This window comes from Phlebotomus argentipes, unplaced genomic scaffold, assembly GCF_947086385.1.
Source record: "Phlebotomus argentipes unplaced genomic scaffold, Phlebotomus argentipes genome assembly contig_2, whole genome shotgun sequence".
Lineage (NCBI taxonomy): Eukaryota > Metazoa > Arthropoda > Insecta > Diptera > Psychodidae > Phlebotomus > Phlebotomus argentipes.
Window position 1 is genome coordinate 7,496,982 of NW_026776162.1, and position 25,160 is coordinate 7,522,141.

Here is a 25,160-nt window from a genome sequence, read left to right on the forward strand (position 1 = left end):
GATGACCTAAACCCATTTTCAGATGACAAATGCTGTGTTTTCACCATATCAATCAAATAATAAAATGAATTTCTTGAAAATCCCATGTTTCCGCCGTCCAAATTCACCTCAGTGCAGACCTCTTTCGGTGAGACTTTCCGAAAACACACACGTTTGGCGGGAAATTGTATTTGCATGAGAAAATATAACATTTCACGGAGAAACTACAGAAAATACCGTGCATTATGAGTCGTCGAGTTGCATTTCCAGCTCAATGTCCGCGACGCTGAGCTCGCGAAGGGAATTCATCAGCATGTAGCGCGAGAAGAGGATGTAGAGCTTCCGGAACCACACGAACTGCGACCGGTGCTCTTGCATGGCCCTCATCACGATCCTGCGGTCGCACCAGCGCAGCACGAACCAGTTCCTGGACAGGAGCAGCGTGATGGGCAGGTCGAGGACTAGCATGTACTTTCGCAGCAGATTTGTCGACTCCAACGTGTAAAATTTGCAATCTGGAGGAGGAAAAAGCACGTGAGGGAGTAAAGACTTTGCCGTGGGCTTTTTGGCTCACCATTTGGCATCATTCCGGCGAGACAGAGCGAGGAGGCGGCGTAGAAGATGGCTGTGTGGTTGGGATGCTGGCTCACTCCGTCGCGGTCGAATGTGATGAGCGCCTCGATCTCCAGCGCGTCCACCATCTGCTCAATCTGTCGCGCGATCGTGCCCACCTTCCACTCCACGCCCGGATCGTCCGGTAGCTCCGTGAGGTTCATGATCGTAATGTTCTCCGGACGCATGTTGAGAATATGACACGAGCGGAAAAGTTCTTCCCTCCGGATGCGTCCTTTCTGCTCGTGATCTCCTGCAAGGGACAAACGGAGAAGGTCAACACGCTCCAAAGAAGATCTTCAGATGCTGCTTACCTATGGAGAGACAGAGGAGGTACACTTGGCAGTCAGCTCTGCGGCAGAGGGAGAGAATCGTCGGCCCGAAGAACATGCACTCATCGTCCGGATGCGCCAGGACAAGGAGAACCCGCTTGTGGCGCTCCGGGAAGTGCGCTGATCGCAGCTTCAAGCTCACTGGGCGGAAGATCCATCGGTAGAGACACAGGCAGACGATGAGGTAGAGGAAGAGGGAGATCACGAGGTGCTCCAGCGCGTCGGCTAGCCAAGATTCCACGTAGGACAACAAAGCGTTCACATACAGCCCAGTTTGGCTCTCCTGGACAGTCACATTCATTGGCACTTCGCGCACTCACTAACAACTCATCTTGTCAGGCTGCAATTGCACTGGCCACGGGCATCTTCAGCTACTGCTCCTCCTCAAATTGGCATCCGGGTCTCCGGAAATTCCGTGCGAAAGTGTCAGTGTCATGCTGACGTGCGGCTTTCGCGCGCTTTTCGCAGTTTACGCCCAGCGTCAGCAGTTCTTCGCGATGTCGCAGCCGGATTCCAGGAATGTGGAGGTGAAAGCCCGCATGGGCAGTGATGAGAATTTCAATCGGTGTGTGGAGATCGCCAAGAAGCTCTGCTCATCCGAGGGAGAAGTCATCAAGCAGCACGATGTCTTCTTCAACGTCACGAATGGTCGTCTCAAGCTGCGATTCCTCGAGGTGATTCGCCGCAAAACCTCTAGGATTCTCCAGATTAACACTTCGTCTCCTTCCAGAACACTCCATCGCAGCTGGTATCTTACTCTCGTCCCGACACGGGGGGAGCAAAGCTATCCTGCTTTAAGATTCTGGAACTCACTGAGCCAGAACTGCTGAAGACAATGTTGGCCGAGAGTATTGGCATCAAGGGAGAAGTGAAGAAGATTCGCACACTGTTCTGGCACAATCACACCAGAATTCACCTGGACAAGGTGGAAAATCTGGGAAATTTCTTCGAGCTGGAAGTTTGTCTTCGGCCGGAGCACACCATCGAGGAAGGCACGAAGATTGCTAATGAACTGGTGAAAATTTTCAAGATTGAGGAGAAAGATTTGATAGCTGGAGCTTATATGGATCTATTGCTGGGAAAATAAAGAGCATTTTTCTTGTATTTCCTGCAATTTTTCGCATTTTCTCTGCTCTTGGATAAAAACGTAAACATTTTGGATAACGCCTTCAGCGCACTCTTGCGGACTTTGTGAGTAGCAAAATTCATCGATTTTCCTCGCCGCGAACGTCACGCACGTCATTTTTCCCCGCTGTGTTTGTAGTTTTTTATTTGCAAAAAGTGCCCTGCCCAAAATACTTTTCATCAAAAGTAAGTGAAAATTGTGCAGCACATCTGCCCAAGAGTGCCTCAAGCATGCCGTGGAGGTGGCATTGAGGAGGGTTGTCCGGGAAAATTGGCACCTCTTGTGAAGAAAGTCGAGTAATTCGTGAGAAACAAAATGGCGACAAATTCAGGGCAGAAATTTTAGTTGCTCTTTTGAGGGACAAATCGGGTGGTTTTTGTCGTGGTTTCTGGGGTGTGGGTTTCTTTTGGGCCTTGTCGGTGGGTGTGGGTGGTTTGCGGGATCGTCGGTTGGGGTTTTAGGGGTGAAAAGTGGCAGAACGTGAGCCGGTGTCCGGAAGGGGAACTCCCGGACGTCTTATCTCTGGCCGTGACTAATTCACTCTTCACTGGCGCTTGCAGATCTCGAGGAGGCCGTGTGAAACAGCGAGGACATGCAGACGATCAAGTGCGTGGTTGTGGGCGACGGAGCCGTGGGTAAAACCTGCCTCCTGATCTCCTACACGACCAACAAATTCCCCTCAGAGTACGTTCCAACTGTCTTCGACAACTACGCCGTCACGGTGATGATCGGCGGCGAGCCCTACACCCTGGGCCTCTTCGACACTGCCGGTGAGTCCGTCCGCACGCCAAGAATGACCAGACACAGCGCTAACGCCACTCTCTTGCTCTCCCTTTGCAGGCCAGGAGGACTACGACAGACTCCGGCCGCTCTCCTACCCCCAGACAGACGTCTTCCTGGTGTGCTTCTCCGTCGTCAGTCCCAGCTCCTTCGAGAACGTCAAAGAGAAGGTAATTGCTTATCAGGTGGTCTCGTGACCGCCTCTGTTTGTCCATCTGCGGGCGCCTATTTCGGGCGCTGCGCGTGGGCGGAAGCAATGTGTTCTAAAGCGTAAACATTCTGCTTCCGGAAGGCTGAACTTTCTCGCCGAAGTCATCAGTAAATATAATTGGTGAAACTTTTGATGGGAGCCTTTCAGGCGTGACTGATTTAATACATATTCACTGAGAGGAAAAATGCGATTGAATTAATGTACAATAGTTAATCATAACATTAAATCTCAAGCATTGATAATTACAGTAAACTCTATTACAGAAGAATATTATCTTAGTCAAATTTCAGTTTGTTTAACTCTTATTTTCCTGGAATTTTATCACGCTAAAATCACAAATAGATTAGCAAATAGATAAAATTCATTATCACTTTGTTGTTATCTGCACTAAAACAGAGACAGAGACTATGCAAAATAACTTCGTATCAATTTTTCTGCCTATTAAGCATTGTTAGAATTGAAAGAACTCATTATTTTCTAAATTTCAAGTTTGATTCATATTGAATTTTATAGTCTGATAAGAAAAAAATGTCACATTTTCCTACTTGACAATGAGATTTGCTACATTGAGTTCTTTTTAGCATAATTACTAGACCTAAAAGGATGTTTCATTAATGGATTGCTAGAAAATCGGATGAAATGTGCTTAAATCACGTATTTTATCGACTTTTTAAGATCGTTTACTTTCTGAGCATTTTTCTCTGAGTGAATAAATCATTTGGGGAGACAAATCGAGGGCTTTTCCAGTCGATTAATGCTGCATTGCGGCCATTTCTGCTGTGCTTGTTTTTCAGTGGGTGCCGGAAATAACGCACCACTGCCAGAAGACGCCCTTCCTGCTCGTGGGCACGCAGATTGACTTGCGCGACGAGAGTGGAACGCTGGAGAAGCTGGCGAAGAACAAGCAGAAGCCCATCACGATGGAGCAGGGCGAGAAGCTGGCGAAGGAGTTGAAAGCTGTCAAGTACGTCGAGTGTTCCGCTCTGACTCAGGTGAATATTATTGTGGCCGCTGAGATGCGTTTTGTGCACTCACGCATTCAATTGTGTGGAATTTCTCTTGCAGAAAGGGCTCAAGAATGTCTTCGACGAGGCAATTCTGGCGGCTCTCGAGCCACCGGAGCCGTCGAAGAAGAGGAAGTGCAAATTCCTGTAAGGAACAGCCACAAGAGGAGAAGCTTTTCAAGAGGATTCATGAGAGGAGTTCGTGGAACATTTTTTCTTTCATTTTCTTTTCCTTGCGTAGATGAAAAAGCAACAAATTCACTTGAGAAATTGCATTTAAGAGATAGACTTTTGAGAAGGGATAAATGTTTTGCTCTGCTGGCAATAAAAAAAGAAAGAGATTTTTATTAGCAATTTTACAAAGCATTTGAAAATGCAAAAATTTATCTTTTATTTTCGGGTTTTAGTTGAAAAAGGAAAAAGAAAAATTGTAATAAGAGATTTCAGTTGATTTTTAAGCAAATTTAGTTGGAGAAACATTTTTAGCAAAACGTTGGAAAAAAAGTAGAGCCAGAGAAAATGATATGATTTTTGAAGAAGAAGAAAAAAAAGACACAAAACAGAAGAAGAGAAAAAGAACCTTTTCAAAGCCGATAAAGATATAAATGGAAAAAAATGAGTAATACAAAAATGCCTTGTTCTTTTTTACAACAATTCATCTTGTAATTTCATACTTGAACTAAAGAAGAAAAAGAAGAAAACGATGAAATTAGGAAATATTTAAGATGATAAGGAATGAAGGAGAAAAACTGCATAAAAGTTATATTTTACTAATTTTTCAGGAAGCGAAGAAGAAGAAGAAGAAAAGAATCAGTAAAAAAATGTAGTTATTTATAGGAAGAAAAAAAAATCATGAAACTATATTCATAAATTAACATTAAAAGAAAATATTGAATAATTTCATGCAATATCAAGTCGCGAAAGATGAACTTTCGATTAGTGGTTAAAATAGCGAGAAAGAGAGAGAAAGTAAAGCAAACTTATAAGAATATTTACATTTAAAGTTTAAATTTAGAGGAAAATCAATGACTTTGGAATTAATTTGCATGGCTCAGTATTTTTGTTTTTGGAGAAAAATTCACCTCTAGATCTTAAGTTTTCTACTTTTTAGTGTCTTTTATAGAAGAAATCCCAATGATTTTCTTTTGTCGTCTATATTTTGTGAGCCAAGAAAAACCCAGTAAGAGAGAATTCTTTACGAGAGCTTCTAAGAGTGGGGGATTTTCCGGGGGCAGAAGAGGAGTGTTTCCCGGACATAAATTCATATCGCCAGGGGAAATTCTCAGTCTTCCACTCTCTGGATTTGCGGAGGGAAAATCTGGTGGCAGGTGAAAAATCGGGAGGTATTTTTAATTGTAAATATTCTGTAAAATTATTATATAATCAATTACACAAGAAAAAGATAAAGAAAAAAAATACACTTTTTGCTAAAAACATTGACAACAGAGAAAGATGGAATTTTGAAGAAGTCGCTATACAACAATTTGTTAGCCAACAGGAATATTAACTACAGATGAAAGATATAAACAGCATTAACCTTTTTATAATAAAAAAAAATGCAAAAAATATATTAATTTATATTTTCCAACGAAAATATCGTTTTATTTTCCTCCTTGTTTTGTCCGGATAGCGTGCTTTCCGGACACTTTCTCACGCTATATTTACATTTTCTATTGGAGTTCACCTAAACTAGTCGCAGTCTGAGTGGCAGGCCTTCATCCTTTCAGCTCGGGAATCTTGTCAAGGAGCGCAGCTGTGGGCTGGGCGTTCTCCTTGACCAACTCCAGCTCCTGTTGTTTCCTGGCCGGCTTCACGACGGTGAAGTAGTTGAAGACTCGCGTGCCCAGCATCGTAGTGGCGTAAAGGGTGAGCCCTATGCACGCCCAGACGACGCCCCGGTGGACCCTGTCGTACATCTTGTCTCTCTTGGGCAGTCTCCTCATGTTCCCGGACGAAATTCACAGAAACTCGCGGAGGAAAATAAATGTGAAGTGAGGCGAACTTTGGTTACACTCAGTGTGATTCTGAAGGCGCCAAGACAGAATTTTAATCACTTCAGTAATGAAGATTAGCCAATGACTTGGTCAGTAATAAGTTTCCTGGCACAAGAGAAGCTAAAAGAGATATTTTATTTGTAGATTTACTATGAAAACCCATTCAGAATATGTAAAATTTCATCCTTATATTTCTGTTGATAACAATAACTGTGAACTCTGAAAGAAATTTAATTTCGGCTGTCATTCTAAGTCATGTGTTCGCCACCAGAGGCGTATGTTCGATCAATTTCCCGGGAAGGAAATTTGCACCCAATAAATTCATCAGTTTTTTTTCATGAATATACAATTTTTCCTACCATTTCCTTTCCTTTTGCACTCATGCAAAATTCCTGGACATCCTCCACTTCCCCTCGGGAATGCCCGCCACTTGGCGTCGCGAATCGATGAGTTCCGCGGAGGGGAAATGCGATCCGCGGCGCTGACTGGCGTGACTGTAGCTTTCGTCTGTGAATTTGTGTAGTGGATTTTTGAAGAGGCGAGAATTCTTCAAATTTTGTGATAAAATGACATCCAGAAGGTGAGAAAAGTGTCGCGACGGCCGCCCAGTGTCGCGGGGCGGGCGCCCCGCCGAGTGGCGCGGCGGGAATCGCGGGAAATGTGAAAATGGGTCATCATCGGAGAGAGAGAAAAAAGACCACTTTTGTCTCCCACCTCATTTCTCTCTTTTGGGCCGCCCGAAGAGCGCCTCGGCGCTCTGGGGCGCCCGCGGGGGCGCCAGAGTGGCTAATGGCTTCTTGTCTGCAGGTGGTTCCATCCATTGATATCTGGTGTCGAGGCCGAGAAGCTGCTGCTGGAGCACGGATTCGACGGATCCTTCCTGGCGCGCCTCTCGTCCTCCAGTCCGGGCGCCTTCACGCTGTCCATCCGCCGCGGCCAGGAGGTGACGCACATCAAGATCCAGAACCACGGCGACTTCTTCGATCTCTATGGAGGTGAGAAGCTGTTCTGACTCGAAAACCCGATGATCATCTCCCCTCCTGACCACCTTCTCTTTCGCGATGCCTTTTCCAGGGGAGAAGTTCGCGACGCTATCGGAGCTGGTGCAGTACTACATGGAGAATGCGGATCAGCTCAAGGAGAAAAACGGCCAAGTGATTGAACTGAAGCAGCCGCTGATTTGCGCCGAACCCACGACCGAAAGGTGAGCCAATTCCCGCCATGTCGCCCGCGTTCACATGGAATTATTTTAATTCCATGGCCGTATTCGAGGCACACAATCATGCAAATCCGCACGATCGTCTCTCGCGCGAGATCATCTCGCGCTCTCGCGCATTTGTCATGTTCCGCGTGCGAAGAGCTCTCTTTATCAGCACTCTGCCAGTGCATCAATCACTCTTCCTTTCGACGCCTCCCAATATCACGGGGCGCGCTCTTGTGTGGACAGCAATTGTGGGTGCAACACTCCTCCATATTCATGATGATGTTGGTCAATGCGAGCGAATTGCAGAGTCTCGCTTGGCAGAACTTGGCTTTATTGACACTCACAAGGCGAGACAATTAGCCAAAACTGGTGTACAGCTCAGCAGAAGTGCTATGAAATGGAAGAGTTTAGTTGATATTCGCATAACTCGACTCATTATTGCTTGTTTCTTAATACAATTCTTACGCGTGATCTTCAAAACTTGAGCTTCAGGGATTTTCCTCCATAGAAACAATCGAATTGGTGTACAAATTGCAGTCAATTTTCTCCCCCTTAAACACTTTCCTCAATGGCAAAACAGTGCCTGACCGGCGTATTGCGCTATCATTTAAATAAATTACTCCACTACTCTATAATTAAGCGTGACGGTGAGCGCGATTACTAATCGCGCGCACATGCTTTCGATACTGAGATGAAGAGAGTCATTTGGGAGTTGAGCTCATGTTAACAGACGCTAAAAGCTCTCTCGCATGCGGTGTGAAACCGGTCGAGGGAGAGCTTCATTTGCAATTTATTTAAGTATAAAACGCTTTTCCTTGTTCAACAAACGCGCCATCACAATACTGTGTTGCCAATCGGCAGTAGCGCAAAGACCTTCACACATGTTTCAATGTTGCATATTTAGCGGGAAAATTAGCTGTTTTACAAATGAGCATTTGTCGATTTATTGCTGAAGTATGTTAAAGAATAAGATCTCTGTTTCTGGGCACAGTTGGGAAAATATGTTTGGAAATCATTATTATTATATTCCTTCACGACTTGTGGTTTTTCGCAGGAAAAACGGCTTAATTGATGAGATGAAGAGTTATTTCTGTCATTCAGTGCATCATTTGTATTTTTATGGTATTTCCACAAGGTGGGAAATTGGATATAGGGCAAAAGAGGGCAGTTTTGAACAGGAAGTTTAATTAGTGAGACTCAAATCAGTAAAAATCCTTGTTTTCGATTAGAGCGAAAACTTCTTTTTGTTCTCGGAAATCGAAGAATTTTAGCACAGACACAATTTTCTCGATTTCAAGTCTTGGTTTTGAAATCTTGAAACACTATTTTTATTCTTTTTCTAGCCTATTCATGAAAGATTATCTTCAGATCTCTATCAACTTTTAAGCTTCTTTCCAAAAATTGCTCCGCATTCTTGTAATGCTGGGCAAATCTTTGTGGGGCGAAAATCGATAGTTCAAGCACACGAGATTTGCGTCGGGGGAGCGAAAAGGTGGGGTCATTAGAGGCGAGAAGAGATGAAAGAGCAGAAGAAACAACAATCTGCAGGCAAAAGTTTAGAGGAAAACAACCGCTGTGCATTCATCAAAATGATGATTTTCCCAAGCGGCGGCGGCGAAGGTGGGAGGGAAAAGTTGATGAGGCGCGACATGGAAGGTTTCGCATTGTAATAGGATGGAAAATGCTCGTGAATTACAATAACGTTTTTACCTTTTTTTTGAGGTGGAGTCGAGATGAGCGAGTGAATATGATTTCAGTCTTATATTTACACTCTCAAAGTTGATGTGAAGTTTGTGTTTCAAACTGGCCAGAATTGAATTCGTGAGAGTGCGTGAAGGAAGGATTAATTCGACACTCTTTGGGCGGGTTTTTTTTTAGTATTCGGTGGACGCATAAAGTGAAGGACAAGCGAAGCACTGCGTGACGTTGTGAATCACATTTATTCGCGCATTGACATTGTTGTCCAGGAAAAAAAGATGAGATGAGAACAATAATAATAATAAGAAATAAATTCGCGCTGAAAAGACATTTTGAGGAGCATTGAAATTCATCAGGTGATAATTTCCTCATTGAACTCACTGAAGGATGTATAAATTGATTGTTTCGTGTTTATCTCGAATTTCACTGAACTGAAAAGAATTCACTTTTCAAGTCACGTCGCTTGACTCAGCCAAAGTGTTGTTAAATGCAAATTTTTCCATATATATTTTATTGGCAAAAGTCTCACTATTTGTGACACGTTGGAAAACAATTTGCTTAATCGTGGAAATGAGGTGTGAAGAGAAGAAGAAGACGAAGAAGTGTGATGAAAATGCACAAACATTTGAGCAGAGCAGAAGATAATTATAAGTTAATGCGCAGCCCTAAGAAGGAATTAATTAACAGAGAGATTTTTAATGGTTTTTCTATTGTTTCTTTCACCATTCTTCATTAAATATCCTCTTCCTCTTCTTGAATATTCTTCTGATGATATTTTCATATCTTTCGCAGTGGGGAAAATATTGCAATATTAATTTGCTTAAGAGATTTACAATGCCATTAATTGCCTAGTTAGTGTCACAGGTTATTTTTCATATTAGAAAAATGAGAAGAAGAGGAAAAAAACCTTGCTTGTCTCAATTAATTATAAAAACTCTCGGTTTCGTTCACTGAAATTCGATAGTTCCTCAAGAGATTATGAACCGCGCCATTGTACAAAAGTCAAATATTGTTAGTGAATTTGCACGCATAGAAGCAGATAAAAAAGTGGTCTTAATTTGCCCGGTGCGAAGATATTAATGGTCAGAGTTGGTGGAATCCAATTGAATCCGCAAAGCGAGAGCGAGAGTGCGAGAAGACTGAAAAAAAGGGAGACACAAGAAGGTGAAGAAGAAGAAGTGTGGGTGCTTTTGAGAGACACAAGAACGGCAGTGATTAATTGGCAGAAATTCACATTAATCGCAATGAGGATGAAGATAACAAATGGCCGTGTGATGAATTGAAAAGATCACGAGGTTGAAGAAGAGCTTTTTGGCATGGATTGTGGCAAAAATAGGCTTGGAAGTGAAGTAGTTGTGATTCACGTGATTTTCTTGGATTCTTCTTTCAGACTCTCCTAAAAGCTAATATTGTATTATTGGGTGTATGAGAAATATCGCATGCCATTTAAGTCCATGTTTTTCTCGTTTCTCAACAATCTCGCACGGCTGACCCAATGAGATTTGTCAGAGATTGTCTCACGATCATGCTTGAAAAATGCGCTCTTCTCTCACTAACACGACGTTGTCGCGACTCCACAGCGATTGACAGTGAAATAATAATATAAATGCAAATTGCTTCTCTAATACAATCGATTCCACCTTGAGGATTTCTTCTCTCTCTCTGTCTCTCTCTCTCTCTCTCTCGCTTTTGTTTCACTAAAAACAGAAAATCAAAAGACAAAAAGATTGTTCTCTTTGCAAGAAATATCAATGTTGGAAAAGAATCTCGCGAGCAGTTTGATTTTGTGTGTGCCTTCGGAGACTCCAAAGAGTGCCAAAAAATATTCTGTCTCTGCACAAATTTTTGTCCTCATCTTCTTATTTTGACTTGTAAATCTGTGCGCGTTCGAGATTTCTTCGTGCAAGCAAGGAAAAAAAGAACACTTTTTGCAAGGTGTGTTCTCTCACTCTTGTATTCGTCACAGGTGTGTATTTATTGTACATGTGAATTTTGTGTGAATCCCACAACGACAGTGATGATGAAAGAGTGCGAACAGGTTTTTATGAAGGAGCGTAATTAAGGTGGAATTTTTTATGTATGAACTTCTGGACACAAGAGAGAGAGAGAAAGGGAGAAAATCTCTGATTCTCTCTTCGCAATTTCATGCAAACAATCAATATTGAATTTATGAATGTTGCGCTTATATGCTAATTTTGTGGTGTGTCTTCAAGTTCAGGGATGCCCAGCAACTCTTCGCGCCTCACTTTTTTCTTCGCATTGTTGCTTCATTTTCAAGCGCAATTTATTGCTGATCTTCGATTGTCTGCTGTCAATGTGCGTCCGCGGGGCGAAAAATGCACTTGAACTGAGAAATTGAGGTGGTAATTGGAATGTTTCTCATCATTGCTGAGTATTTTTTTTCTGCCATCCAGAAGCAGGAATTTAAACAGTCTTGAAGATAAACACTTATTCTTCTTATTTGCTCATGTGCGGAATTTGGGAAGAAAAGTAGACAAAAATTCAATAGAATGTCAATGTTAAAATGACAAAGAAAAGGGTTTCTTCACTGCAATTATTTAAAAATATAATTCAAAAGACAAAATGGTCAATTTCCTTTATCACCTCGATTTATTCACGTTCAACGTTTCAGGAGATTTTTCCTCCTTCTTCACGTGTGGAGGAATTTCATCACTATTTTCTTATCACAACGCGACCAAACACTTTTGCCTTCGTTCCCTGCACTCACTCTGTGATTAAATCTGTTTCTACGATCAAAACATGAGATTCGTATTGTTTAATATGTAAAATGATGTGATAAATCAGAGTGAAGATCTTCGATGGAAAATAGGAAGAATATTTCTATGAATAGAACATAATTTATGATCTCTTTCACTTTGCTTTTCAATTGTGTTGTCTTGGGATTTTTTGAGATGAAAATCCACAAATAGAAACAGAGAAAATTTTCCAGGCTTTTCCATATATTCTTCACCTTTTGATAGGTTCACCCTCAAATTAAGCTTCTCTTCTTCTCCTTCTAAATGGACCATTTAAGCCTGTGGCACATGATTCCAGGCGATATGACAAGGTTGAGCTCGTGATGCGATTAACTAAAGAGTCATTAATATACTATTTTTATCTCTCTTTCTTCTTCGAACCGCGCGACCAATTGTGTTTTACCTCTGACGCCTGCGTGAGTGTTGTCAAGTGTCTTTGCGCGCATCTCATTTCAATTAGTTTCACAACCCTATAAAATAATGTGACGCACTGACTGTGCGACGCGCGATCACATGAGTTGAAGAGAGGATCATCTGAATGCCATGTGATATTGTCATGAAGTGAAGAGGGGAGGTGGAAAAAAAGGAGTTGTATTTTTGTTCTTTCTCAAATTTGTACAAGCACAAACATATGCCTTTCGGGGAAATCAACTCACATACGATATATTGTTTTGGTTGTGGGTGGAAAAATTCTCCCACTCTCGCTGGTTGGCACATGATTCTATTTTGGCTAATTATAGCAACAAACTCACCTGCCATCATCCGGTAATTTTCACATGAATATTCCTTTCTTGAAATTCTGTGTACACTCTTTGTCACCTGTGTAACTTTTTCGAGGAGAGCCTTTTTTTTGCTCTCTCTCGTGTGTGGTTATTAAATATCAATTCGGCGAGACAACACAACAGAGAGAGAGGGAGAGACAAATTACCATTTTGGTTTGTTTTTCCCGTGAAGTGGTGTGAGTGTGTGTTTTCGCGCGCGATCAGAGGAAAAGATCGCGCGAGCGCGTGTGCCGAAGAGTGCGAGGGAGACAGCGTGACATGGAGTGTTTGGTGGTAAAATGACAAGATCGCCTAATGAACTGAGTCAGTTGCCGGACAGGAGTTTTTCAGTCATCAACAGATCGTCCAAGTAGGTGCACTGCTTTTCGCGTGCGTGCGTGCCAAGTTGTGAGATCAGTCAGCGGAAGAATATAAGCATCGAGGATCTCGATTGGATTGCACCAATTCGCAAAAGGAGACAAGGAAGGAAGGAAGAGAAAAGAGCTACAGAAAGTGTGCACAGTTCAGGCGATCTGAAAAAGCGATTGTATTGCGAGCACTCTGCTGAAGTGTGTTCTGAGACAATATAATCCACGAGGAAACACAGCGCAGCAAAACACTTAAAAGGCATGTCTGGGGGATTTTTCTATGAGAACATCATTCTTCATCTCATTGCAAACGAGAGTGAGACTGCGGCGAAGGACAGAACGGCGCAGCAGAGCAAATTGAAGAGATTCCTGAGGAAGATCGGACTGTCGCAGTGAGTGAGTGGCGCAGAGAAGATGTTCAAGAGGTACGTGAGCAAGTTGTCCACTGCCCTGGGCGCTGTTCACTATCTCTCCGACAAGGGCAGATCGCATCACCGTGAGTCTGCCGAAGTGCTGGACATCTCATCAACATTGCCATTGCCGGACGCACAGATCATCCTCTCAAATGCCATCGCCGAGCTGCGGAACACACTCTATTTCTACCCGTTAGTATAACAACCAACAAAAAAAAAAGAAACTAGAATAGGAAATCACCTCAAAGTGCAAAAGATGTGATCAAAAAGTCGTGTGAAAATTAAATAAAAATGATAATGGAATTGGAATACATAAGAAAAAAAAACTCCAAAGTGATTGCGAAACTGAATAAACTTAAGGAATGTCGAACGGGGAGTGAGAGAGAGATGAAAAAAGACAATCATTCGCTTTGCCAATTGATATGAAATTAGCATCTCTCTCTCTCTCGCTCACAATCTATTTATCCAATAATCTTCATTAATTGCGTCCGTGCATTAGATTTAAGTGGAAGCTTTTTTCCCCTCCGTCGCCGAGATTGAGATGGTAATTTATGGAGAAGTGACTTTGATGACAAGAGAGTGGAATGGAAAAATCCTTCACACTGTTTTTCCACTTTCAATTTTCGTGAATCACACATCGGCATTTAATTGCATTCAATTCAAATGCGCCGAAGAGTGTGATTTTTTTCTTTCTTTCTTGTGTCTGTTGTGTGATTTCGTTAGTGAGAGGATAATCAGTGAACCAGAAGATAAACTCATTTGAGTAGAAAAAGAAAAAAAATCTCCGTTCGATTATCGTGTTCGTAAATTCACTTAGCATAATCAATTTTCCACCATTGTTGTTGTTGTTTTATCACCGCAAAATGCCTTAAGAAAAGTGAAATAAATACAGAAATTTTGTGATGATTTATTTGGTGTGTAGAGAATTTGCCCATCGCTATGCGTAGAGAATGACTGAGAAGTGTCTCATTGAGATGTTTGTGATCTCGCGTACAATGCAAAATGAGAATAATTAGACAAGCAAGTATTGCGTAGTTTTCTGCGTCTCTCTTCCATCTGTGGTGATTTTTTCTCTCTCTGCCTTCGCGCTTCTCTTCGCGCACCATTTCCAAGTCGAACTAGTTTCCATTTACAGTCCCGAAGGCATCAAAATAAATGCCTTGGGCTTGAGATCATGTGAAATTGGCGGGAATGAGAAGATCTCTCTCTCTCTCTCTGGTCAAAAGACTGATTGAAATTGTTCTAATTCCGATTGTTCAGGACTTATGATTGTATTTCAAACATTTCTATTAGAAATTAAGCTCGAAAAGTGCGTAAACATCAATTATCTCGCATATTGCGCAATGAAAATTCATTTAAGAGTTACGAAAATGATTCAAGAGTGCTTTTTTCTGTGCAAAAATTAATAAAATTGATCATGAATCATAATATATTGTTTCTAACAGAAAAAAGCACTTAAAAATACTCTATTTTGACTGAAAAAAATAAGGTAAAAATTTAATTTGAATAATTAATTTCCCCTTGACACTCACACAAGTTGTACATTTTCTCCAGATCTGGAAGAAAATGCGCATGATTTTTAGCTTAACAGACAGAGTTTATTTTACTGATGCTTTCCGTCCTTCCGCCCACAGGTGGTTTCACGGGAATCTGTCCGGCAAAGAGGCGGAGAAGTTGATTTTGGAGCGTGGCAAGAATGGATCGTTTCTAGTCCGTGAATCTCAGAGCAAGCCAGGTGATTTCGTGCTGTCCGTGCGCACAGATGACAAGGTGACGCACGTGATGATTCGGTGGCAGGACAAGAAGTACGACGTGGGCGGTGGTGAGCAATTCAGCACGCTGTGCGAGTTGATTGAGCACTATAAGCGCAATCCAATGGTGGAGACGTGCGGAACTGTCGTGCATCTGCGGCAGCCCTTCAATGCCACGCGTATCACGGCGGCGGGCATTAATGCGCGCGTGGAGCAGCTGCAGAAGGAGAACGGCGGCCACTGCTATGGCAAGGGTGGCTTCTGGGAGGAGTTCGAGTCGCTGCAGCAGCAGGAATGTCGGCACTCGTTCTCGCGCAAGGAGGGCCAGAAGATGGAGAATCGCAGCAAGAATCGCTACAAGAACATCCTGCCGTTCGATCACACGCGCGTGAAGCTGAAGGATGTGGAGAGTGGCACCGCTGGTGCGGAGTACATCAATGCCAACTACATTCGGCAGCCGACGGAGAGCGATCAGGGGGACATGAATGCGTCGTCGGAGAACCTGAATGGCGGTCAGGCGATGTGCGCTTCGTGCCAGCAGAAGAACTGTCCCAATTGCCAGGCGCTCAACAAGACGTGCGTGCAGTGTGCCATGAAGAACGCCATTCTGCCCGCGCCGTCGACCAACTGTACAAATTGCAACAAGAAGAGTGAGGTGAGTTCCAGCAAAGACAGTCAAATAGATCCTTAAGTTCGCTGCTAGAGCGGAAAATGAGATCTTCAATTTATTTATTTGCTTGTTTAGAACCTTTTCAACATCAGAGAGTTAACAATTGTGTATGAAATTTGACGAACATCTTCCAAAGTACCAAAACGCCTCTCAAAAGATCGTCTGTTTATCTCAATGTTTTGCACACTCGTTCACGTTAGTTCTCAAGTTGTGTTGAGGCGTGCTGAAGTTTGTTTAGAAACTCAATAATGATCGTTCTATGTGAGAGATTCATGAGTTGTTAAAATGTGTTTCCGAAGATAATAGAAGTTGGAGTAAATATTTGAGTATTCATTGTCATTCTCTTTGTCTCTCAGATTATCAACTCGCGACACAAGAGGAGTGAATCGATAACGTCGCGCGGCTTCGTGATGAACATGCGCAAGGAGGAGAAGGACATGTTCAAGACGTACATCGCCACGCAGGGCTGCATGCCAAATACGATCATTGACTTCTGGAATATGATCTGGCAGGAGAATACTCGGGTGATTGTGATGACAACCAAAGAATATGAGCGTCGCAAGAACAAGTGCGCCAAGTATTGGCCGGATCAGGGGCAGACGCAGGAGTGGGGCCACGCCAAGGTCACGTGCATCACGGAGAGCTCAACGAACGACTACACGCTGCGTGAGTTTCTGTTCTCGTGGCGTGGCAAGGAAGAGCGGCGCATCTTTCAGTATCACTTCCAAGTGTGGCCAGATCACGGCGTGCCGTCGGATCCTGGCTGTGTTCTCAACTTCCTGCAGGATGTCAATCAGCGCCAGGAGCAGATCATGATCGAGGGCGCGAATCCAGTGAGTTGATCGGATCTTGTTGAATCGCTAGATTGTGTGTGTGTAATTTGTGGGTCTTCTTGTCCTTCCAGGGGCCAATTTGTGTCCACTGTTCAGCTGGCATTGGGCGAACGGGGACTTTCATCGTGATAGATATGATTCTGGATCAGATCATCAGAGAAGGTGTGTGTTTGATCAAGCAAATTCCTCCGTGGCACTTGCCTAAATATTCTCTGAGAGTGGCTAAAAGCTAAAAATAGAACGCCAAACAGTGTTATCACAGTGTATACAAATGATCACGTTGTTTGCAGGAGTGGAAACTGAGATCGACATCCAGCGCACGATCCAGATGGTGCGCTCGCAGCGCTCTGGCATGGTGCAGACGGAGGCACAGTACAAGTTCGTCTATTACGCCGTGCAGCACTACATTCAGACGCTGTTTCACGTGCGCAAGGCGCAGGAAGTGAGCGTTCAGGCGGGTCACGAGTACACGAACATCAAGTATGCCGGTGAGATTTGTGATCTGCAGCGATCGCCACTTCCGCCGTCGATGTCCACGCTGAATCTGACCAACAGCAAGCAAGACACTCTCAACTCGAAGACGCACAACAAAACCAGGTGAGACTGCGATGAATTTTCGGGAGATTCTTGATGATTAATCGATGGTTTCTTTGGCAGATCAATATCAGACACGCAAATTCCAACTCCGCCAAGATCAATTGTTGACTTCACGACACAAACAGGTGAGAAATTGAGCTTGATTTTTACTAAAAGTGCTTTTTTACTTAACTTCAAGACATAAAATTTATTATGGAATTTCTTTTGGTTGGAATTTCCAGTCTATTTTCCCATTGTAATTATGGAGAATCCACGGAAATTTGCTGGAGGTTCCAAAAGAACATTAATGGGTTGTTTTATCCACATTTCTGCCATGAAAATTTGCTTTTAGTTGGGAAAGTTAATGTTTAGTTCAGGCACTGAAACTTCTTACGTAAGAACAGATCTTGAAATGGTTGACAATTAAGTGGAATTCTTTGTACTTTTCCAGTTGCTTTTTTACTGTATTCAGCCATGAGTTCATTTCATTTTAAGTAATCAATGAAAAAAAGCACTTTCTTAGCAATGAATCATTTCTTCTCTCGTCTATTTTTGTCCCTGTTCTTTCACTGACAACACTTTCTTTCTGCTCACTGTCTTTGCAGTATATGAAAACATTCCCAAAGACATACGGCCGCCGCCGCCGACGCCGCCCAGGAAGTCGTGACTGGTCAGAGATTGCTGCGCAGAGGTCGGCATGACGAGGAGTGACGAGAGCCAGTGATTTTCTTCTCGCCACGCTGTTTGTTCTCTTCGTGATTGATGGAAATTGAAAAGGAAAACATTCTCTGGCGACGAAAAAGAGGAAAAAAAAACGCCCCTCGATAATCAACATTTTCAAAAAAAAGAAAAGAAAAACTGACAATTAATTTTACAAATATGAAGAAAAGGTGAGAAAATATGTGAAGTGTTAAATTTGTAGGATAACTAAATGTTATTTTATAAGGAATCTTACAATTTTAGAGGACAGATTTGAAGAAATTTACCCCCGAAGATGTGTGGTTGGGTTCTTTTTGACAAAATTGTGATTTACAAGCAGATGAACGCGTGTGTGACTTTATTTAAAAAACAAAAAACGAGAGGGAGAAAATTTAAGGGGATGAAAGCATTTTAAAAATGATTTGTAACTGTTATTTATTCCTGAATGTGAAGCGAAGAAAGTATGTGAGAAGAAGAAGAAAAAAACGTGAGATTTTCCATTCAGCGAGATGTAAAGAAGGAAGAAAAGAAATTGTGGGGAAGTGAAATATTTTTTGAGTATTAATTTTTAGTGAAGAAGTGAAAATTGTTAATTAAAGCGGAAAAGAAAATAATCTTTTGCATGAATTCTCGGACAACTTTTCGCAAAGAGGTGAAGAAAATCATGTTATTAATGGTTTTTTTTTTTATTGTGCACTCTAGAGTAAAAGATAAAAAAACTGAGGGAGGAAAAGGATTAAGAAAAAGAAATAATTTTTATTTCTAGTGTCTCTATAAAGTAAGGAAAAATAGGATGTAAAATTGTTAAAATGATAAATTTTGCCATGTGCAAAGTCAACCTAAAAAGAAAACACCATAACAATGATTTACAAACCTAATTATATACAGCAGAAAATATTGGAGATATTTACTTTGAAGAAGAAGAGAAAAAAAGAGTAAAAAGGGGAGAAAAATCGTTGTAAGTGTAATAAGAATGATAAACCAAACAATGTACGATTGATGTAGGCTTTAATTGTTAAAAAACCAGACACAATTTAATGATTGAAGAAGAATACATTGAAAAAACAAATAGTGAAAATAATAAAACATATAGCAAAAAGTGTGTAGTTAGGATGATTGATTGATCAAAAGAAACGCTGCTTTCCATGTTACAGAAGGAGAAGAAGATGATGAAAAAAACTTCAAGAGGAAATTACATTAAAAGCCCACTGAAAGAAGAAGAAAAAAATCCTGCATTTTCATTTCAGTACGGTTTTTTATTTGTTTTACACAATATAGAAAAGAAAAAAAATGAAACATCTATTTCACATTATTAAACTTTAATACTGCAAAACACTATTTAATTTCCCTCATTCTTACACACTATGAATTTTTTCTCACTTGTTTTTCTGTCCTCTTTTCCGGGCGACAAAAAACGGGAAACTTTGAGATAAAAGGGAAAAAAAATCTACCTTTGAGAACTGATTTGATCTACAGAATGGAGAAATGATAATAATAATAATAATAAAAAGATAAGAGATTATAGGCCGCGTCTTTCAAATTCTTTTTTCTTTTCCTTTTTTACAATAAATCATTAATGACTCTCGTACAATCTAATGGCTAAAAGTAATTAAATTACATAATTTGGTCGTCGTGCTTTCACTGGGAATCAAATCTGCTTCTGCCGAAATGCGCTTGGCGTTCACTGCGTGGGCGACGGCTGGCGGCTGCCCATCAGCATCGCTTGCGGATTTGGGCTGATGCTCCGCCGCACCTCGTCCTCCTTGGCGCGCACGTACTCGCGGATCTCCGCCATGGTCTTCAGCATGAAGATGGGCACGTCGTCGTCGCGACGCTGGAACAGCACTTCGCCCTCGAAGTCGATCAGCTTGTGCTTCCGCGCCCGCAGCAGCAGCCCGACCACCTTGTCCGAGATGTGCACGTAGATCTGCGGAGCGACAACAGATTAGCTTCCTGGATCACCAGACCAGACGCTAGTCAAGCACACAGTAATTGCAGTGATAAGCATTCGATCTGCTCAATAAGTGTGAAAAATGCTCGGAATTAACGCACTTTGCGGCACGAAAGAGTTGTAATAATTGCTGTGGCTTCGAAGAATTGCGGAATGCTCGCAATTGTGCGATAAGAGGCAGTAATTTGTCCAAATCCCTGCCTATATTGGGATCAATTTGACTTCAGTCAAGTGAAAAGTGAACTTTTATGACCGAGAATGATGTTAAAAGTGCAATTATTTGCAGGGCAATGAAGGAAACCCAAGAGAAAGCCGCTCAGGATGAAACAATCCTGAACAACTTGATGATATAATTCCTAATAAATGAATTCATTGAAGAAATAAAGTGATTTGGAATGTAAAAGGACCAATAAAACTGCTATAAACTAATAAATCCCCTTCAACTGAATCAATTCCAGCTTAAGTGCTTGCGAAATTCCAGGCAAAACTGCATTTTGGACTCACATTAAAGAGTTCGCCGAAGAAGATGTACTTGAGGCCCTCATTCTCCTCCGAGATCGGCGCTCCGCTGTTGTTGATCACATCGCACAGTTCCATCATCTCTCGGTACACGTGCAGATTGGCCTTCTGTCCGCGGAACTCCGTGAGGCTTCCCGCCACGGGCCTGAATCAAGGAAAAAAGGAGTGCTTGAGAGTCTTCTTGGTGCGCAATTCACAGAGCGCGGCTCATTAGTGAAAATTGAAAAGCCGCTTGGAATGTTGCCAAATTATTGACTTTTATCTGTTCAACTTATGAATCATGTTAAAAGCTGATGCGTAACTCACTTTCCGTACTCGTCTTTGCTGAATTGCGGCCTCGGCGACCGTCGACCGTCGACGTCTGAGAAGGGGTTGAGGAGCTGGGAATCATAGTGCTTCTTCGCCACATTGTTGAACATGGCGACCTTCGAGGACAGCGGCGACTCCTGCGGAAGAAAGTCAGCAATATGCCATGAATTAGGGTTTGAATGACTATCACTTCCACACGTGTGAAGTGAAAAGAGCGGGCGCGCGATGGTAATTGAGGAAAGGCAGCTGAGAAAATTGTGAGATCTCAATTTATATGCGAAGATTCTCACGTGCGACAAAAAAGAAGACTTTCTTATTGTCTCACATTGTGTGTGATCAATTAAACTGTGAGGTCTGAATTAGATATATCAACATGTAAAATGCCATGTGCAGAGGCCCAAAATATGTGCAGAAAAACGCCCGCATTTCTCTCCCACATCACACATTTTTCCCATTTTTCCCCGCCAAAGCGAATCACTCTCGCGATGTTTTTGAATTGAGACGCGGGAGAGTGAGAAAGAGATTTTTCTTTCTCTTCATTTTTCGTTCATGAATAAATACATAATTAGAGGCCACAATTGAAAGTTTTTCTCCTTCTTCGTGTGTGTTTTTTTTGTGCATATAATGCGCCAATTGCGGATCCGACAGCAAAAGTTGTGAGTTGAAAAATAAGAGTTTCGACTGCAGATCACTAATTTTAGAGCTAATTACCACGCGAAAGCCCCATTGTTGATTCCGCACACAGCATTTGCGTGGCTTTTCAGCCAATTATGGGGACGTCTGAGAGCCTCCTTTTGTCTCACAAAACCTCATGCGCCTCATCAGCGGATTGACGTCAGCCGGAAAAATTTTGGCACACACTTAAATAATAGGAGGATTTATTTTTGAGTATGGCTTTAGGGAAGCATTTCGCACATTATACGTTTTTTGACAAAGCCCGCGTGTGTATTAATTGCTTTGTTGTTTGCGCGGCGTGCGCGCCATAAAAGGACACGCGCACCGGATGTGATCCTGCCTTTCACCCGCACAAACAATTGCGCAACGCCCAGAGGCGCTGAAAAGTGAGAGTTTGTGGTCAGCGCGATGCTATCTATCTCTGTGCTTGGCTAGACACACTCGCTCTTCCATCGCAGCGAGGGCATCGAATCACGATGCCAGCTCGCGTGTCATCGTCCTCAGCCGAGGATGAACTGATCGCGAGACATCCTGAAGATCATCAATTGGAATCTCATGGTGATTTCGGCGCGAATTAATGGCTCTTTGTGCGGCTCTCTCTCATGATCAATGAGCTTTCCCAAGTTCACGCTCTTGCAGTTGATAATTGAGAATATCTTGGCACGCTGCCTCCGGACGAGGAGGTGTAAGATCATCTCGAATATCCACCCTCAAGTGCCAGAAGTCTTGTTAACGCGTCAATCGTTGCGAAAGTTTAAGGGATTGCAATTCGAGGCGCTCGAGATACGTTGAAATATCGTTGGTAATGAAATGGCAAATAAAGAATTTATAGAGTTACTAGAATGTTCTTCAGACTAGATAAAGCTAGTTCATTGCAAAATGAAGATTTTGGCAGAAGGCATTAATTTGCATTACAGAATTTTATAATTTATATTATAAATTACAAGAGCAACAATTTTAAGGCTTTTTGAAATGCATTTTAAAAGAGATTTCCCGACATTTTAGCTAACTTCTAATAAGCAAAAGAACTCTAGAAATGCATATATTAAAGCCTTCCTCGAATAGGAAATGAAAGCCTTTCTATGTCACTCATTTCGCGATATGAAAAACCCTTTGCAGAAGTTTCTCAATGGGATTCTTGCTATTGCTAAGGCGAAGGGCTCTATTTTTAGCCGTTCAAGATCAAGAGGACGCGAAGATCACCTGCAATCTGTCATCAGCTGATGCCTCAACTCACCACAAGATGCCGAATGGCTCCCAGTTCATGATCAACGTCCGCCATTTCCGGTGTGTCTTCTTTTCTGGGGAATTTCTCCTCTAAATCACTTCCTTTTCACTTTTCTCTGGTGCGCGCTGGCACAACAATCAAACAGAAAAACTCCACACGTGAATCTCAATTTCACTGGCGCAGCTCCACACAGTGTCTGGAGAGTTTGATGGATGATGGGAAAATGCACAGAAGAACACAGAAAATTTGGTCAACACAACAAAATATAGAGCGACTCGATTCAAATGCGCGACCGTCAACTGACTCGATCGCAGGATTGCGCGGGGAAGTTCAGGTCTCTGCTCGCCGATTGCCTCTGGCCAAGTGACTAGAAGCCAGACGGTGTGCAAGAGTTTTTATTTAGAGGCACAGAGAGTGATCGCGATCGCGCGAAATGGGCTTCGGCGGCGGCGCATGAGAAAGAGCGCGCGCGGCGGCTCCTCTGCAGCTGGCGTTAATTTTAGCCCCACGCGAGACGACGGAGGAGGATTTTGTGATCCTCGCGATCGAGTGCAGCTTCCGATTTACGTAATGATGAGGAGGAATGTTAATAAGATGAATGAATGAACCCGTGGCATAAAATGCAGGGCGCGAAAGACGGCCAAGAAGATTTTGGCATTTGCCATTGCGATCAGTCCATTCATGCGACGCCCCAGCATCCCTTATCGAGCCACCGAGGCACTAATTGCGATGTGATTTAGCATCGGCGGAAAATGAGAAACCACTTAAAGACATTGTATGTGAATTTATTCATCTCACAAATGCTGCGACCTTTCTTGGTATCCCAAAATAAGCCGCGCACTCACACAATTCACGCGCGCGGAAATTCGCCCATTCTCTCCACTCTCAGCGTCGCCGGAAAGATCGGCGTACTCGCGAGAGTAAACAATCTGGGATTCCACATGGCTTGGAATCATCAGCGTGGGTTCATTCATTCTCCAACCGCGGCCAGAGCACTTTTCCACGCAGATCTAGATCAAGAGATCATTAATTAAGAATTGTACAAAGAACGCACACAGCCAGAGGTGAAAATTCTCCGCTCATGAAGTCATTACATGACGCTTTTCCGTCCGTCGCGCACTTGTCAGCCAATCCATAAAAGGCGAGAAGACGCCAAATTAGCGATCCGCCATCTTTCCTGGTTTTGAGGAATTTTAATCACTGGCGAAAGATGAAATCACAGAGACAAAGAAGCAATTTTCAACTTCAAAATAGTCACATAATGAAGTGCTTACATTGTTGCGCCTGAAAATGCATGGAAAATCTAAAATAATTAATTATTGTATTAAAATTTGATTGAAAAGCAAGAGAATAGTGTGATCGATTCAATATGGCATCGTTTGTGATGACTGAAATATGCGAAACAGCGTCGAAACACGTGTTTTAGCAAAATAAAACATTCAAAATTTAATATATCATATTGAATTCAGTTTTATGGGTTTTATTGATTTAAGAGCCACGCGCAGTGACCAGATAAACTTCCAATGTTGCAGAGAGAGCTTGAATTTAATGACTTCCTAGAAAAAGACGAATCAGATCGATGTTATTTGAGGCACTTGAGGAGAATTTATTTGAATTGCAGCTTTTAATCCAACTTTATTATGGCTGCTGATGAAACGTGGTGCAGAATTCCTTGACAATCGATCGTGCCTTTTTCCTCAAAAAAAAGTTAAAACCTCATGAAAGTCACACGCGAATATCGAGTGAGAGGGATGAGTTTTTGGCTCCGAATTTAATTCCTCTGCAAGTGATCTCACTAATTTCTCACGCTGCAGCCAGGAAATAATCCACACAATTTAGCCATCGCGGCAGCGGTAAAAGTAGAATCTCCCAATTAAATGATCGACCATTGAGGCTTGCGATGATGCACAGTTGATGATCGCCAAGAATTTGCCTATAAAATTTATTTTGCCTCGCCTGGCCCACAAATTCCAAACAGACACTCACGACCCAGATAAATAATCGCGCCAATTTGGCGTTTTTGCCTTCCTGAATCGCCCCAGATCGCATCAGGAGTTTTGAGAAGAGAATTTATATTATTAGAGATGTGGAATTGCGCGCGTCATCCCTTGTCACACATCCTCTGGGCTTGTTTTTCCTCGCCCACCAGAATTTTCTCGCCTTACTCACGCCGCCTATTAATAGTGCGCGCCAGAGATCGCAAATAACCAGTGGAATCCATCATAGAGCACACAAATATCCCGAGAAAATTCTTTTCTTCTCTGACATTGACACACGCAGCGCGATTTTTGCGAAGCTTCGCGCCAGTGGAAATTTATGAATTGACGAAAAATTATGGGAATGTTTACTATTTTTCTAGCTTAATTCTCGCCACGGAATTTGAGTTAGATGGTCTTCCGGCTCACAAATCATCAGCCAATATGCATTTTTTCTCCGCCCCTTTGTATGAAGACGCTTTGAGAGATTCTCTTGAAATTTTCGCGCTCTTTTCTCTCTTGCAAATTGTGAGATTTATTGTGAAAACTTTCTCAATTTTCTTCTGGCCTCTTCAGATCCACAGTTGCTCAGCATTTCTTGAGATCCGCAGCACTTCAATCAGCACACAGAGACGCGAGATGTGGAAAATTTCTGTTTGTTTTGGTCCGCCAAGAGCGGGTGGGAATCTCGTGAATGAAGCGATCGCGAAAATATTTGTGTAGGTCACCATCATG

At 42.5% G+C, this 25,160-nt stretch overlaps 6 protein-coding genes across 7 annotated transcripts; 3 read left to right on the top strand and 3 right to left on the bottom strand.

Annotated features, from left to right (window-relative positions):
- Positions 1-158: 158 nt before the first annotated feature.
- LOC132264543 (N-acetylglucosaminyl-phosphatidylinositol de-N-acetylase) lies at positions 159-1,247 on the bottom strand. Its single transcript, XM_059764784.1, has 3 exons — positions 906-1,247; positions 554-844; positions 159-494 (listed from the first exon to the last, which is right to left on the bottom strand). The coding sequence occupies exons 1-3, from the start codon at positions 1,222-1,224 to the stop codon at positions 223-225; spliced, it is 882 nt and encodes a 293-aa protein (XP_059620767.1). The 5' UTR covers positions 1,225-1,247; the 3' UTR covers positions 159-222.
- Positions 1,248-1,357: 110 nt separating this feature from the next.
- Positions 1,358-2,010, top strand: LOC132264544 (uncharacterized). Its single transcript, XM_059764785.1, has 2 exons — positions 1,358-1,597; positions 1,654-2,010. The coding sequence occupies exons 1-2, from the start codon at positions 1,358-1,360 to the stop codon at positions 2,008-2,010; spliced, it is 597 nt and encodes a 198-aa protein (XP_059620768.1).
- Positions 2,011-2,128: 118 nt separating this feature from the next.
- On the top strand, positions 2,129-5,489 carry LOC132264551 (cdc42 homolog). The gene is made up of 5 exons (XM_059764797.1): positions 2,129-2,234; positions 2,610-2,819; positions 2,890-2,999; positions 3,835-4,032; positions 4,106-5,489. Exons 2-5 carry the CDS (start codon positions 2,642-2,644, stop codon positions 4,193-4,195), a joined length of 576 nt encoding a protein of 191 aa, XP_059620780.1. The 5' UTR covers positions 2,129-2,234; positions 2,610-2,641; the 3' UTR covers positions 4,196-5,489.
- A 123-nt stretch (positions 5,490-5,612) lies between these two features.
- Positions 5,613-6,161, bottom strand: LOC132264552 (uncharacterized). The gene has a single exon (XM_059764798.1). It carries the CDS (start codon positions 5,985-5,987, stop codon positions 5,760-5,762), a length of 228 nt encoding a protein of 75 aa, XP_059620781.1. The 5' UTR covers positions 5,988-6,161; the 3' UTR covers positions 5,613-5,759.
- Positions 6,162-6,425: 264 nt separating this feature from the next.
- LOC132265306 (tyrosine-protein phosphatase corkscrew) lies at positions 6,426-18,924 on the top strand. Of its 2 annotated transcripts, XM_059765895.1 has the most exons (9): positions 6,426-6,618; positions 6,846-7,033; positions 7,113-7,242; positions 14,873-15,644; positions 16,016-16,492; positions 16,564-16,654; positions 16,783-17,089; positions 17,150-17,214; positions 17,674-18,924. In XM_059765895.1, the coding sequence occupies exons 1-9, from the start codon at positions 6,605-6,607 to the stop codon at positions 17,733-17,735; spliced, it is 2,106 nt and encodes a 701-aa protein (XP_059621878.1). In that variant the 5' UTR covers positions 6,426-6,604; the 3' UTR covers positions 17,736-18,924. The 2 variants fall into 2 exon arrangements, with proteins under 2 accessions (XP_059621878.1, XP_059621879.1); XM_059765896.1 differs by lacking the exons at positions 6,426-6,618; positions 6,846-7,033; positions 7,113-7,242 and adding an exon at positions 12,646-13,430.
- On the bottom strand, positions 18,136-22,819 carry LOC132265307 (actin-binding Rho-activating protein). The gene is made up of 4 exons (XM_059765897.1): positions 22,459-22,819; positions 20,544-20,683; positions 20,223-20,382; positions 18,136-19,694 (listed from the first exon to the last, which is right to left on the bottom strand). The coding sequence occupies exons 1-4, from the start codon at positions 22,501-22,503 to the stop codon at positions 19,449-19,451; spliced, it is 591 nt and encodes a 196-aa protein (XP_059621880.1). The 5' UTR covers positions 22,504-22,819; the 3' UTR covers positions 18,136-19,448.
- Between the last annotated feature and the right edge of the window lie 2,341 nt (positions 22,820-25,160).

Bases quoted from the DNA above. Each gene is read 5' to 3' on its own strand.
- LOC132264552 (XM_059764798.1), bottom strand. From the start codon at position 5,987: ATGAGGAGACTGCCCAAGAGAGACAAGATGTACGACAGGGTCCACCGG.
- LOC132265307 (XM_059765897.1), bottom strand. From the start codon at position 22,503: ATGGCGGACGTTGATCATGAACTGGGAGCCATTCGGCATCTTGTG. The intron at 20,383-20,543 runs GTGAGTTACGCA...TCCTTGATTCAG, and splicing joins AGCAAAGACGAGTACGGAAA to GCCCGTGGCGGGAAGCCTCA. The intron at 19,695-20,222 runs GTGAGTCCAAAA...GTCGCTCCGCAG, and splicing joins TCTTCGGCGAACTCTTTAAT to ATCTACGTGCACATCTCGGA.
- LOC132264544 (XM_059764785.1), top strand. From the start codon at position 1,358: ATGCTGACGTGCGGCTTTCGCGCGCTTTTCGCAGTTTACGCCCAGCGT. The intron at 1,598-1,653 runs GTGATTCGCCGC...GTCTCCTTCCAG, and splicing joins TCAAGCTGCGATTCCTCGAG to AACACTCCATCGCAGCTGGT.
- LOC132264551 (XM_059764797.1), top strand. From the start codon at position 2,642: ATGCAGACGATCAAGTGCGTGGTTGTGGGCGACGGAGCCGTGGGTAAA. The intron at 2,820-2,889 runs GTGAGTCCGTCC...CTCCCTTTGCAG, and splicing joins GGGCCTCTTCGACACTGCCG to GCCAGGAGGACTACGACAGA. The intron at 3,000-3,834 runs GTAATTGCTTAT...CTTGTTTTTCAG, and splicing joins TCGAGAACGTCAAAGAGAAG to TGGGTGCCGGAAATAACGCA.
- LOC132265306 (XM_059765895.1), top strand. The intron at 7,243-14,872 runs GTGAGCCAATTC...TTCCGCCCACAG, and splicing joins GCCGAACCCACGACCGAAAG to GTGGTTTCACGGGAATCTGT. The intron at 16,493-16,563 runs GTGAGTTGATCG...TTGTCCTTCCAG, and splicing joins TGATCGAGGGCGCGAATCCA to GGGCCAATTTGTGTCCACTG.
- LOC132264543 (XM_059764784.1), bottom strand. From the start codon at position 1,224: ATGAATGTGACTGTCCAGGAGAGCCAAACTGGGCTGTATGTGAACGCT. The intron at 845-905 runs GTAAGCAGCATC...TGTCCCTTGCAG, and splicing joins CCTCCTCTGTCTCTCCATAG to GAGATCACGAGCAGAAAGGA. The intron at 495-553 runs GTGAGCCAAAAA...TTCCTCCTCCAG, and splicing joins CGCCGGAATGATGCCAAATG to ATTGCAAATTTTACACGTTG.